Genomic DNA, 13740 nt, shown 5'->3' with positions numbered 1-13740 from the left:
TTATCATTAATTACGGTTAATGTGTAATGCTTCCAAGTGTTATTGATCGTAGCGTTGCCCAACGAGCTGCCGAAAACATTTAATCACACGTACGGGGAGATATGAATTTTTTATTAACGAACAAAGCCTTTCGATTTGTCTTGCAAGTGACACGAAATCACGCGCGCTCGCAACAGCGTGTTCATTTTCATTTAGACGAGTTCGGCGAATTTGTACGAACAGCATTGTAATTAGCCGATGATTCGAGAATGGACGCCTCGCATATGTATCGCATAACCGATCGTCGTGCACACGATAAGTAGCTACTCCGTTTCGCGAGGAAAAAATCGCGTGACTCGGTGAGTCATTAATTGCGGCCTGATTTTCTTCGTCCCATCTATCTTGTACAGCGTGCGAAGTCGTTACGTTTCTTGCTTTGTGCATTTTAGCGGTCTTGTTAACTGCAAGGGAATAAGCCCTTTAGAATTCAAGAAGGACTCAGGATTTCTTACACCATTAGGTATATTAAGAGGGTAGACTACTGTGACGATGACGGCCCGAAAAAATAGGAAATCTTCTGATGCAAATTAGAGATCACGGGTGAACCTATCCTTCTTCTTCCTATTATCCCTCTCACTCTGTACTATCTGCGTTATGTATGCATTTTGTGTGCATAGATAACTTCACTTGCCTGCACTATACATCAGAGATAGGTTCACCCGTTACTTCCCTCTTCCTCGAACCGGCCGCCGTTGCTCCGTTCACTCTCCAGGTATTTTTATAGCTCAATGCTCGCACCCTAAGATTTCCACAGGCTAGAGAGACACTGGCTCACATGCTACAAGACTCTATGGAGCTGAAAAGAGAAAATTCAACGATCAGAGGGACACTAAAGGGAGAAGAAGAAGGAGCGAAGTGGGTGCGTATGATTCTGGAAAAAAGGAGAAGAAAAGAAGGACAAGATGAAGGAAGAAATCAAAACGAAAGCACAATCTTTAGTTAAAGGAAAAAAAGAAGAAGGAAAGAAGAAGCGGAGTGGATGCGTATGGTTTAGTTAAAGTTAGTATGCGTTTAGTTAAAGATTGTGCTTTCGTTTTGATTTCTTCCTTCATCTTGTTCTTCTTTTCTTCTTCTTTTCTCCAGAACCGAAAGCATCCACTCCGCTCCATTTTCTTCTCCCTTTAGTATCCCTCTGATCGTTGAATTTTCTCTTTTGAGCTCCTTACAATCTTGTAGCATGTGACCCAGCGTCTCTCTAGCACAGCTGATCGACCAGACTTCACTGTAAACGGGTGCATCCAGATTCAACTTCTCGTGACAAACGATTTTCCCTGACCCATCCAACGCCTTCCGTGAATCATCCACTCGATCATCGTGTCGGAAGCAGCATCTAATTCTGCCTATTACGTAATCTATTTTTTTTCCTGTTTTCACACTATTTCCCCAGAATCTGCGATCAATGCGAGCGCCGAAGGACTTTCCGCGTATTACGTACCGCGACATATTCACCTTGAAGGTGTAACGTTGAATCGATTTTTACTGCGCGGTTACCTGATGTCGATCAGCGTTAGGAGCGAATGATCGCGCCGAGGGCAACAGTTTCGGTGAATTGTTTCGCTTATGGTTCCCGTTCCTGACGTCATCGGTGGCTGCAGTCATCTGCCGTCGTGTTCGACGATCATTCACGTCGATACGGCGACACCCGTATGCAAAATCCGCTCCCGGAGGCCACGAAAATTATCAGACCGTAGTCGGCATGCATCGTGGGCACGGCTTGTAATTGCGGGATAAGGCCAGCCAGAGCTGTGGGAACCTTTTTTGTATATCATAACCATGGGAATGTTTCGCTGATCAATGCCAAGTTACGGCGCGTGTCGTCGGGAACACCTCGTCGGGCCACAATTAAACATCTCCGTTTATCCGCGGGCGTAGCGATCCGATCTGTCCGCGATTCTTCCAGCTCGTCTTTTCGAGAACGGCGGAGCAAGGACGCGACACGAGACCAGCCGCGAAGCTGGTAGTTACGCGGTTATTTGTTTTAATCATTGCGCAAGGGAACTGCCTCGCGATGTCCTTCGTGAATGGACGAAGAATAGACGATATGGTAATCTAGTGGAAGGAAAATTGAAGGGTGCAAGTAAATAAGCATTTCTGGAATATCATTCTCCTCTCCCTTACAGTAATTTTATGGAGATTTGCATATATTATTATATTTCCGTTGATATAAATATTTAAATTAAATCTTACAATTAGGTAATACAGTAGGGCCTCTCTTATCTGAATGCTCCAATACTTGTAATTGTGAGATTCAAAAGAGGGCTTCTGTGATTGGGGCTCCAGGTCCAGAAGGATATAATCTATTTCTAGTAATTCAGGTAATGAGGTTCCATTATATATATTTCTTTTAATTTGAGCTCAAAGGAACTTTCAATAAAAAGTTATAAAGCTTTACATGAATTTTTTACATTTCTTTAATAACCCATTGTTTACCTTAGCTTTGTTCAGTATTGCAAGGAACATGATGTTCTCAGCGACGGTTCCACTATATTGTATGTATCTTACTGTATTAAGACAATTGCTTCAGTGTTTGTTGAGGCTTGAACTTGGATTCTTTGGAAACGGGCCAAGGGAACAGAAGATTCCCGCGTCGATTCGAAAGCAAGGCTTGAACTATATCCGAGCTGCCTTCAGAAATCACTTCTGCGTCGCTGTTCATAGGCGATTCAGAGGTTGCAGGAGCATCACTAACACTTTTCTTACCATGGTCGGGTTGATAAGGATTTGGAGGAACATGTGAATAAGGGACTGGTCTGTACCGTGGGATCAAGGGATCGTGGAAAATGGGACCGAAACGATGGTATGGTAAGCCACTGAAGGGGAACGGAGGATATGGCAAGTGGAAATCGCCGTAGAATGGACCGTGCGGTGGAAATCCATAAGGAGGACGATTAGGGTATCCGGGGGGAAAAGTACCGTTCCCTTGACCATTAACTTGACCATTAACTTCACCATTAACTTGACCATTCCCCTGACTATTCTCAGGTGACGTTTGCTCCGCAGTCCCCGAATTTTCGGGCGGATTCTGAGGTTGGGCAGGTTTTCCATTACCATAGTAGTTCGGGTAATAAGGTTGATAAGGGCCATTGGGATAAAACCCATAGCCATTGAAAGGGTGTGGCCCATTCGGGAATTGCCCATTCGGAAATTGCCCATTCGGAAATTGACCATTCGGAAATTGACCATTTGGAAATTGACCATTCGGAAATTGACCATTCGGAAATGGACCATTCGGGAATTGAACATTCGTAGAATTGTCAGCCGGTTGCCCCTGGTACCCTGGATTGAAGGAACCGTTGAAGGGACCATTATAGAAATCCGGAGGTCCATAGAAGCCATCGTGATAAGGCGGTCGATAGGGAAAACGAGGATTGTAGTCGTATCCCGCTAACGCAGATTGTCCTTGATTCTGATCATCGGATAACCTAGATGGATTACCTGCGTCCTGCTCGCTCGCGGGTGCTAGATGTCGACCATTCCCTTCAACCTGCCCACCATCAGGATAGTAGGCACCTGGATGTCTGTATAATTCTGGATGCTGAGCAGCATTGTAAGGACCGTTGTAATTAAGATTATACGGCCTGTGTGTTAGCCTGGCTAGCTGAACGTCCTCGTTTCCTCCTGGGTTAGCTTCGCCCCCTTCTGCAGGTTGTGCGGGATCAACTCCAGATGCCTGGTGAAGCTGGTAATTGGGAGGAAAGCCGAAGTGTCCGTGGTGGTTCGCGTTATCCAGCGGATGCAGATGATCAGCATTATACTTGAAGTCAGGTGGATGCTGATAGTGATTGGCATAGTGGAGGGAAGCTGCGTTTATGTCAGCGTCGATCGAGTTCTCTTTGCTGCCGATATTCTCTGTAGCTAGGATGCTGGCCCCGTCTTGAATTCTTCGGTCACGATCCAGTATAAAGTGGGGGTTGAAACGTTTTCCGTACTGTGGATCGTTGGAGTTTGCATAAGCATGTTGGAATCCTCTTCTCCTCTCGTCCAGAGCCTGATATTCCTGAGCGAATCTCTTGAAGCGTTCGACAGAAGATTTTGCTGGAATGTCCGAGCCTTTGGGCTTGATTGATTCGATGCTCGACGCGTGTGCTTCTTGTGCCTTTTTAAGAGAAGCCAGATACTCTACCGATTGGTTCGAAAAGGTGTCGTGGAAGTCGCTCAGCAAGGTCGATGAGAGGATGGACGCGACGTTCTTCGCGAACGACGTCAGGACATCGGCACCTGTTACATAAATGTGTAATTTAGAAAGTGTCCATTCGATGTAATATAGATGCTTGAATCTAATAGCGAGTAATCAACCAGAAGACAGCACGTACAAGCAGATACGAAGGTAAAACATTAAATTTAGAAGATAAAATATTGCAGCATCCCTTCTACTAGTACTCTCCCATTCAAATTCATGCAAACAGATGTAATTCATTGTTTTCTGTCGCACTATACATATAATCGTTGTTTGCGTCACGCAAAAGCTCCCTATCCATCACACTTCTTTGGACCTCAAAAAAGTGCTTGTCGTTTTCCTTGAACCCGTGCGGTTTAAGATCAAAAATTATTTTTATTATTCTACTACGAGACCGGGATTCCTCATTAAAAATTCCCTGAATGTTACTAAACTGCCCACCACGCAGCATACAGTAATTTATCATAGGTAACATACTATCAGATCCGAAAGAATCGGGAATCAGTTTCTTTAATTCGAGCTGAAAAAAGTGGACCCATTGCCACACCGGGCAACGATGTACGACGAATATCATCTTTGCAGTTGCGAAATAGCTAGTTTCTTCCTCTAGCAAGCGAGGATCCTGTTAGCGTCCGTAGATTCTCGTGTTTGCGAGCGATGCACCGTGCGTGCAACTCGTGATGGCTAACAGGCATACATCATGCACCTTGTCATTTATACTTTCTCCCATTAAATGCTCGTGCCCCGATTCAGTTCATATAGCACCGACTAATTCAGCAAAATGGCAGGTGAAAATGAAGTCTCATTTGTTTCATTGACATTTCAGTTGTCGTTCCTCTCATTCGTGTTTCACATGGATCGCTCTCGTGCCTGCCGATCGTTCCTTACCACGCGTTGAAGTCGCCGAAACGCCAGCAGCGTTTCCCAGTGGATATACGTGCCACTATAACGTGATACATGGCGTAGAACGATGATATTCAAAACGTAATACAGACCATTGACCAAAAAAGAACATTTAGTCGTGGCGATTTAATGTCGATTACGATCAGTAGGCATTTTGTTCCTTCGCTGTTCGACTTCTACGCAGAGTTTTCTTCACCTTTTGCTCAGTCCTGTAAGTTTATTTCTAACTTATGCGAGCAAGGGAAGCTCTGAAATCCCACCGCTGGCATAATAAAGAGAAGGCAAAACTAAAAATACATGCTAATGCCATTGTGTCCTTTTAAAAGTAATTATCATTGCCTTAGGAATTAGTTCAAGGGCAAACGCGAGGATAATTAACAGTTTCCCAGAGCGATATAACAATCTGCTTACTGACTCCGGTTTTTGCCGCGTTCACATCGTCTTGAAGGATCCAGAGCCCCGCGCAGAGCACCGTTATCTACGACAGAACAAAAGCGAGAGTTAGAACACGGGAGTCGAGTCCCTCTCTTTCTCTTTGCGTCGCGAAAATCCCGGCTTCCCTTCGAGCTGCGTAACACGGAGCATGGTAATGAGAGCCCGCGGTGCGCGTGCCCGGCAATTTCCCGTAATACGATGTTTTATTTGTCATTGCGTGACGCAAGGAGCGTACACGCGCAAGTCCGAAGATCAACGCATCGTTTCATACGTGACACACTTACTTTTCGAGCTCCTATTGTAGTCGATTATGAAAATTTCGAGGGCGTAATCGCGAGGATTGTAAACCGAAGACACCTCAACCATTCGCAGACACTTTTAAGTTAACAAAAAAAAAACCTCAAATAGCAAAATGTTTCGACTCTTGAATATTCGCTTTCCTCTTCAATATAATTCCATTTCAACTTAAAATGAAAATAATTTCAACTCCGCGAATGACTCCACAAGGGTGAGGAAATACAGATACGTACATTTAGGTAAGATTTGCAAGTGCTTGTGCACTTATTTCCTTTACGTTGTTACAGATGACGAACGTTTGGATAACAATTATATTATTTAGGGTAAACAAACACGGGTAATCGGAGGAGAATCTCAGCTATCCTTATTCCGTCATAAAATACAACATTCCCCTAAAGGGAAGTAATCAATGCTGTTCGTTCGCGCTGATGGAACCTGTTCTTCACGTTGTTGAAACGCTTGACGAATCAATCGATTGCAGACGACTTATTGCTTCCTGAAATTCACAGAATTCCAGGCACGATATGCAGCGCATGTGGACGAGAAAATAATTGGTTTGTAGTTATGCAATATCGGGGCTCTATTGTAAAATACGCGGCACGCATAAAAGAAAGCAGGAAAGTGGACAGTAATTATTGCGTTGGTCATTATGGATCATGTAAGAAAATAGCTTCGCAAATTACTACTTATTATTTGCGATTTTTTATACAAATTCAATCATAGAGTTCTGCAAGCAGAAATTAGTCTGAATTATTAATACCTACATACTCAGAGAACACCCCTCTTCGACAGCATTCACTGAACATTGCACGTGAAAGATGTAAATTCTTGCAAATTTTTTTTTAAAGAATTTTTTATCAAATGGTTGTCTCTATACTTTGATCTTATGTGAATTTGAGAATTCTCGTGGAAATAGATGGGATTCTTCGATGACTATCGATTACCAATAAATAATTCATGCTGAAAGTGAAATGGGTAATTGTTCCGCGCTTCATTCATCGCTCATTCATTGACGAGGTTGATTCCTACCAGCAACGTATGCCGCGGCCGTAATAAAGCACACGTGGTCATTCACGATTTATACGCGACGCGATTCTCGTGAATGACCACTATCGCGATCAAAAATAAGTTACAACACACTCACGTTTATAGAATGAAATTCAAGTCGAAGCAGGTGGCACGCTAGCTTTCTTAGTAATCGAACGAAAATCAATGAATGATCCATATTTCGAACGAACAAATTTGCACTTTTAACGGTAGCCTGCAGTATTTAATTACACGTACAAATTTAGAAGGTAGTTGTTTCTTATCGAAAATTAAGAAAATGATATAATGCAATTGATATTTATAGGAACAATACATAGAAAATTATCTTCAATTGCATTCAGTTGAATGGATTTCAAGTGGAACGCATTCTCAGTACAGAAGATTTATCTTATATCACATATTGTTATACTCGGATCGCAATTAGCATAATTATGCAACGATTAATCCTTTCTTCTCGCAAGGACGTGTGCTTTAGAACATATAAATAGGTACGAAGCTCGTAGCAAAAGCGTTATAGAAGGTTTATTAAATTTATCTGACATTTGCAAATCTTGAACAACACCTGTGCCACACGTTTCTCACAAATCACAATAAATTATCACGATTGCGCAAGCCCTGCCCTACCAATTACGAACAATGACACCGCTTGAATTAGGTGGTTGCACTGGACACTAATAAATTTCCACAGATTCATCTTCTTTAATCGAACAGATCACACTGCGTCAAGAAAACATTTTTATATTCCACGAGCGATGAAGTTACCCTCGTTATTTATTATTGCAAAACTGGTACAACTGTGTGAGTGCACATGTTATCTTCCCCTGTTGCAACGCGCGATGCACCATGCAGCAATAAATTGCTAATCGCTGGTGTTTACGAAATAAACATTTACACACTGTAGATTTCAATCGTTTCCAATAAACAAATTGGTATATCATACTTCGCTAATACTGGGTGCACCATCTCTACGCTACTTTTAAGTTTTACCTACGCTTCTTTTCACCATTCAAAGCAATCAAGTTATAATATGCTTTAGAGCTAAATATGCATTATTCAAGACTTTGAATTTGAAATCCCGAATAACTTTGGACAAATGAAAAATCGAGTATTGTTCAATTATTTATTCCAAAAAGAGCCAATAGCTGAATTAGGAATGCAACGAACAATCCGTTGCGCAACCGCACAATTGTTTGATACGCGTTGTTAGGTCGAAACAAGACGAAAATTGATTTTCTTGGCTCGTGTTCGGAAGGTAGCCGGGTCGCAAGAGACCAATATTATCTCTGCAGTTGCAAAATAGTCTCTCCTCATTTTTCTTTCTGTCAACGAGGATCGTATTAGCGTCCATATACTCACGTGTAGAGGGTAATGCATCGTGCGTGCGACTCGTCACGACTAACAGCCATACACCGTCTCCGATGTCATTTATACTTTCTCTCCTTAAATGCTTTTGCCCTAATTCAATTGATACGGGACTCGCGAATCTTCCATATTATATGTATGAAAGATTAGCATTATAAAAACTGCTTAACTCGAACCTAACTCTCGATATTTCCCATCATACTTCTTCTCTGCGTGGACTACTTTATACTTAATCAGCATCTTCCGTATAATACCTCGTTAATATAAGATATTTCCCACTGTAGTCGAGTAAATTTCAAATCTATGTTATCGTGATAATAATTCCTCAATTACTGACTTCGAAAAAACGATCTAAATAACCATTTTTCTATGCTGTATCAACCCTTCGAAGTTGCTTATTGTCTGTAAACAAAGTTTTCATTTGTTGCGTCCGTCAAGTCAACTTAGAAGATACCAAAGTGGCCTGGTACCGTAAGAATAGAGTATCGACTAATGTAACTTGAAACACTGACATGGTATTTCGTAATAGCATTACGGTAGACGCTTCGGAAATATCATTGTCTGATTCATTTAGCAGAGAACCGTTCATTACAGCTGAATCCAAACGAATCGCTACTTGTCAGAACATCCGATGCAATCCTTTCTTCCAGTTGTTACACAGTGATTGAGTAAATCCAATTGGAAGGAGATATTCCTTCTCCAATAACGTGATTACGAATTCACTGAAAAGAATCCAACCCTGTGAAACATTCGCACATATATACGCAACTGTAATCCATTTATTGGGTATTCATAGTTCTGGGTCAAAATGCCTTCGCATCAGAACTCAAAAACAAGTTTGAAACTTCAAGCAACGTGGTTTAATAGATTTTATGATCTGATACAACTCGTTCGGATGATCTTCATACAGGAGTAAGGAGAATTGTTGAACTATGACCTTTCTAAGAATAATAATCGTCCTAAGAATAATTCGATGTTCTTTATCAACCAATTTCAATTACCGGCCGAAACACTTCCATTGTATTCAACATTGCACTTAACGTGCTTGATCAGTAACCCGTTCATCGCACTCAGAAATACGTGTTTACGTGTTGCAATGAAATTAACCGTTTAGAAGCCAGGAAACCAGTTTTCAGCGATACAAATCTCGCAGATTACGCTGGCTTGACCTCTCTTCTAGCACTCAACCATTTGTTAAATATTTTTCATGCATCCAGGACAGCGAGTTTATTATTCAAAAGTCACCTTCAAATTCGTACCCAGAACGATGTCGTTTACACTGTTGTAATTCCCATAGGCAACATTCCCCATCTCTTCGAGGATGCTTATATTCTTACTATTAATGCCACAATTCGAGTAACGTGAACCGACTAATTCTTCTCGATGGTAATTTAAGAAATAACAAATAAGGAGTATCGATTTGTCAACCATTCATAAATAGACTTTAAATATACGTGACAGTAATGATGAACAGAATTTGTATAGCTTCAGTAACATGGTGTAACGATACGACGATAATGGGATTGCTGATGTAGAGTCGATACGTTGAGTTCAATGGATATGCAAGACTCTAGAGTCATAATGGAACTTTTGTACGTCTCATTTCTAACGCTTTGCTATTAGTTATGTTTAGTATCGTATGCGGCCGATCGTGCTAAGAACGCCAGGAGCAGCGACACCGGGAATGCTGTAAACCTGCACGGCTTGCGGCTGCGCTCCCACTAAGCGGGTAGCTCTAAAATTTGGTGCGACCACCAGAGGTCGGACAGCCCTGAAACCGTTTAATTGTCGCGCCTGAAGGGTGTTGATCTGCTGTCCCATGAATCTCGGATACTTTGCTAACATTCCTGTGACGCTTCCGTACGGGATGCCACCTGCAACGAAATTCACAATAGTTAGTAAAACGGCGAGGTGAAAGGTCAACTGAAAGCGAGCTGCAACTTTAACGCTTCAAATGTTTCTAGGCTGAAAATTCAGCATGAGTAATATTTGTCTTACAGAGTAGAATTTTGTAAAATTTGATGCGTTTGGGAAATTTCAACTGACTTGCAGCGAATTCGGCAAAAGAAGTATTGAGTAGGGAAAGTTTCACAGTAAACAAGAATCATTTGAGTTAGTATGCTAGTGAAGACACTTCTTTTTCGTTTCTCGTGCTTTTCTTGTCTACTTTTATATTTTCTAATTGCTTTCCCAGGAATATCGTAAAGTACACTCATTACACAGTTCGACAGCCATCTGGACTTGCAACACTCAATAGCCGTTTCTTATAGCCTTCGGACGCTGAAAACGAATCCGTAAACCGTTTGTCGCCATCACCCTCAGTTTTTGAGAAATACGATTTTGAAGAATACTGAAAAATTTCAGCTTTGAACATCTTTTGTGTCGAAAAAATAATAGTTATTTGGTTGCTTGTTCCGTCAAATTATTGTATGAACCCTCCCGAATACAAGGGTATAAGTTATTAGTGCATTATGAACATTTAAATATGTTTAAACAACGATCACACGGAAAAGAACACCCGAAATGCACCCCTTTTTGCAGATATCGACACAAAAGATGTTCAAAGTTGAAAATTTGCAGTTTTTTTTTCAAAATCGAATTTCTCAAAAACTGAGGGTGATGCCCCGAAAACTTATAAGAAACGGCTATTGAATGTTACAAGTCCGAAAAAAGTCAAATTTTGTCGAACTGTGTTATTTTCGTAAATATTGAAGTCTCTAAGTGACAGATCCTATTTCTTATGAACCCTATGCCTGTAACAGTTCAAAAGTGAAGTAAGGTTAATAATTGTTCATGATCTGCATTGTAGTAGTCTATATAGATTAATGGACCCCCTTTCCCAGTCTCTACTTTAAACTTTCTGTGCTGAGAAGTGAAAGGAGACAAACTCCAATGGTCTCGAACGGTGTCGTCCTCTACCGTTGCACAGTTGAGTATAAAACCATAACAATTACTTTTACAAAGGTCAGGACCAGTTACACTTATGCGCGTACAGGAATAATAAAAAATTAGATGTAATTCTCGTAATGATAATGGTGAAAGGTGGTAGTACATTTACATAAACTTTGCATTGCATGAAAAGGGAGCAGACTGACTTACCGTACGCCAATCCGTTCACCATTTCCACGATTCCTGCGCTGTCGGGTGCGACCGCCGATAAATTTAACAGACCGACCAGAGACAACAGCAGATATGTCTGTAACTAATGAATTATTAACAACAAATGTATCATTAATTTGCATGGCTCTACCACTCCACGCGTGAACATTTTCGAAGTATTTCGAAGCAAATACAAAATGTAAAAGGGTGGTTTCTTCTGATATTGTGGCAAATGTTGTCTTGTTAATAATGTAAATTTTTAACTGGATAAATCAGAGAATTATCAATGTAACGAATGATGATTCATTCCTGAGTTGACCCACCCAATGGCTGACTTAGGTAAAAGCAGCGAGTGACAATAGCAGATAGAAAGTGTGCCATTGTTTGCATTTCAGTTTTTGCTTCGTGCCGTACTCCTTTCAAATAAACAAGCAGAATGCTTCACCAGTGCCTGAGCACGAGTTTAGAAATTTCGCGAAACATTGATTAAACACGTTCGAGGCGTTATCTGCTGGACGTTAAATATTCTGGCTTTCTCCGGTTACTTCTTGTGGAAAAACGACTTGATTTGTGCAGCTGAGGTACCTTCGGTGGCATGTACGATGCAAGTACTAGTGTTTGGCACAAAGTTTTTGGTATCTTTGGAAAATACATGTCTGAGATTCGCGTCGGCGATTCAAGGACTAGTGAAATAGGAATGAAATTGGAGCACCAAGTGGAAGATCGAATTATATACGCCGCGTAAGATTACTGTTGGTCAATAGGAGGCTAGGATTTCGTTTCGAGGATTTTCGCCATGGTAGACGATTAAATACAACTCGGTAATCTTGAATCCCGAAAACGATACATATACAACTGTGCCAAATTCCTCTCCCCCGTCGAAAGATTTCAATGGACTTTGGTTCTCAGCATTTGATTGGAAAAGGTTTAATGAATACAGATCTAACATTCACAGAACTCTGAAACATATGGACCTTGAAGAACGCAATCACCTCTCACGGCGTCACTCACGTGATTCGTATCGTGCTCATGCTTAGCTCTTTTCTCTTTCTGTTCTATTTAAAACGGCTTATCACCATAGTTCCTAATTATGTGAAACATTTCCTCCATTGAACTGACAATAGAAAACGCAGCGTGTACCTTTCGGAATCCCTTTTGTTACGACCCCAGATTCAATTTTAGAGTACTGTATTGGTATAGTTAACTTAATCGTACCCAACTTATGTGAGCATCTTTTTCTCATCGCTGAAGGATATGAAAATTTTAAGAATAATGTTTATAATAAAATAATATCATAGTGAACACTTTACTAATGGGCCTGAATTATTTCGTTCTCTTCTACTAGCGAATTCCCTTCTTCGAAAAACCTAACGTAACTTCGTAGCACTTCACCGAAGATATAATTTGAACAGTGTTTCGGTGAAAAAGTTCACCCTTCGACATCGATACACCGCACCATTGGTTCGCACTACACCTTATACACATTTGCTCGCAGAATCACAGGTAGAGTATTAGCAAAATTTCGTAATTTCCGTTTCAGCAAACGGAGGATTAGTAAACGGTAGTGCTGACGTACCTTTAATGATAGCATATCGACCTTTTCGTAGTCGCGACGCGAGGATAGAAGGAAACTAAAGCACTAAAGTAAAGATCGAATTATATACGGGGCTCGGCCTCGCAGTTGACCAATCAAAGCCAAGTATTTCCTTTCAGCACCGAATGTTATTCATCGATGCAGGATTTTATTAGAATGCAGCACGTACCTAAATGGAGGATATCGTCCACCTTAACCTTGGTGAACGCCTAGCCTACCTCTCACATCGTTTACGGCTGATCAGGAATAAGCGAATTATATCCCTTTTTCCTTACGTTTCTATAAAAAAAGCATCACTTTTAAATAATACACGATTCCTTTCACATTCAAATCAATTTCTGCATTTTCCAAAGGGTACAGCCTAGAGTCTAGATGAAACTCCTCAACGAAGCCAGAAATTACTTCGTTCTATCTCCAAGCACTTAATTGCTCGTTCATTCTGGCTTCAATGGTCGTATTAAACGGTAATTAATCAATTATTTTGCCCACACAATTTTCTAGCTGTAACGGTATTCAGACCATGAAGCCCATAAACGTCGCTAATTAAATGAAGTGATTTATTCCTAAATGTAGAATAATTAGCGTACCATCATCCCGATAGCCACGCGCCATTATCCTCAGTGTGCACAATGCGTCGTTAAATTAATATAAATGATTCTCCCTGAAGGAATTATCAGTTGACCTTCCACATTTACTAAATATTTATCTACCACGATTTCGTGTACTATCATAATCATACAAATTATAATTGACACGCTGTTAACTAATTGTAAGTTGCACAGAGAGT

General features: G+C 41.0%; 2 protein-coding genes across 3 annotated transcripts; both read right to left on the bottom strand.

Annotated features, from left to right (window-relative positions):
• Nucleotides 1-2193: 2193 nt before the first annotated feature.
• LOC143378863 (uncharacterized) lies at nucleotides 2194-8278 on the bottom strand. Its single transcript, XM_076830891.1, has 3 exons — nucleotides 8255-8278; nucleotides 5531-5597; nucleotides 2194-4257 (listed from the first exon to the last, which is right to left on the bottom strand). The coding sequence occupies exons 1-3, from the start codon at nucleotides 8270-8272 to the stop codon at nucleotides 2546-2548; spliced, it is 1797 nt and encodes a 598-aa protein (XP_076687006.1). The 5' UTR covers nucleotides 8273-8278; the 3' UTR covers nucleotides 2194-2545.
• An 819-nt stretch (nucleotides 8279-9097) lies between these two features.
• LOC143378864 (uncharacterized) lies at nucleotides 9098-13009 on the bottom strand. 2 transcript variants are annotated; one of them, XM_076830892.1, is made up of 3 exons: nucleotides 12936-13009; nucleotides 11360-11462; nucleotides 9098-10134 (listed from the first exon to the last, which is right to left on the bottom strand). In XM_076830892.1, the coding sequence occupies exons 1-3, from the start codon at nucleotides 12948-12950 to the stop codon at nucleotides 9890-9892; spliced, it is 363 nt and encodes a 120-aa protein (XP_076687007.1). In that variant the 5' UTR covers nucleotides 12951-13009; the 3' UTR covers nucleotides 9098-9889. The 2 variants fall into 2 exon arrangements, with proteins under 2 accessions (XP_076687007.1, XP_076687008.1); XM_076830893.1 differs by having other exon boundaries at nucleotides 11360-11456; nucleotides 12936-12997.
• Nucleotides 13010-13740: the final 731 nt, after the last annotated feature.

The sequence above is a fragment of the Andrena cerasifolii genome, chromosome 2, assembly GCF_050908995.1.
Source record: "Andrena cerasifolii isolate SP2316 chromosome 2, iyAndCera1_principal, whole genome shotgun sequence".
In the NCBI taxonomy this organism is placed as follows: Eukaryota; Metazoa; Arthropoda; class Insecta; order Hymenoptera; family Andrenidae; genus Andrena; species Andrena cerasifolii.
The sequence above is the reverse complement of the archived record's forward strand: the minus strand, read 5'-3'. Positions and strand labels throughout refer to the sequence as shown.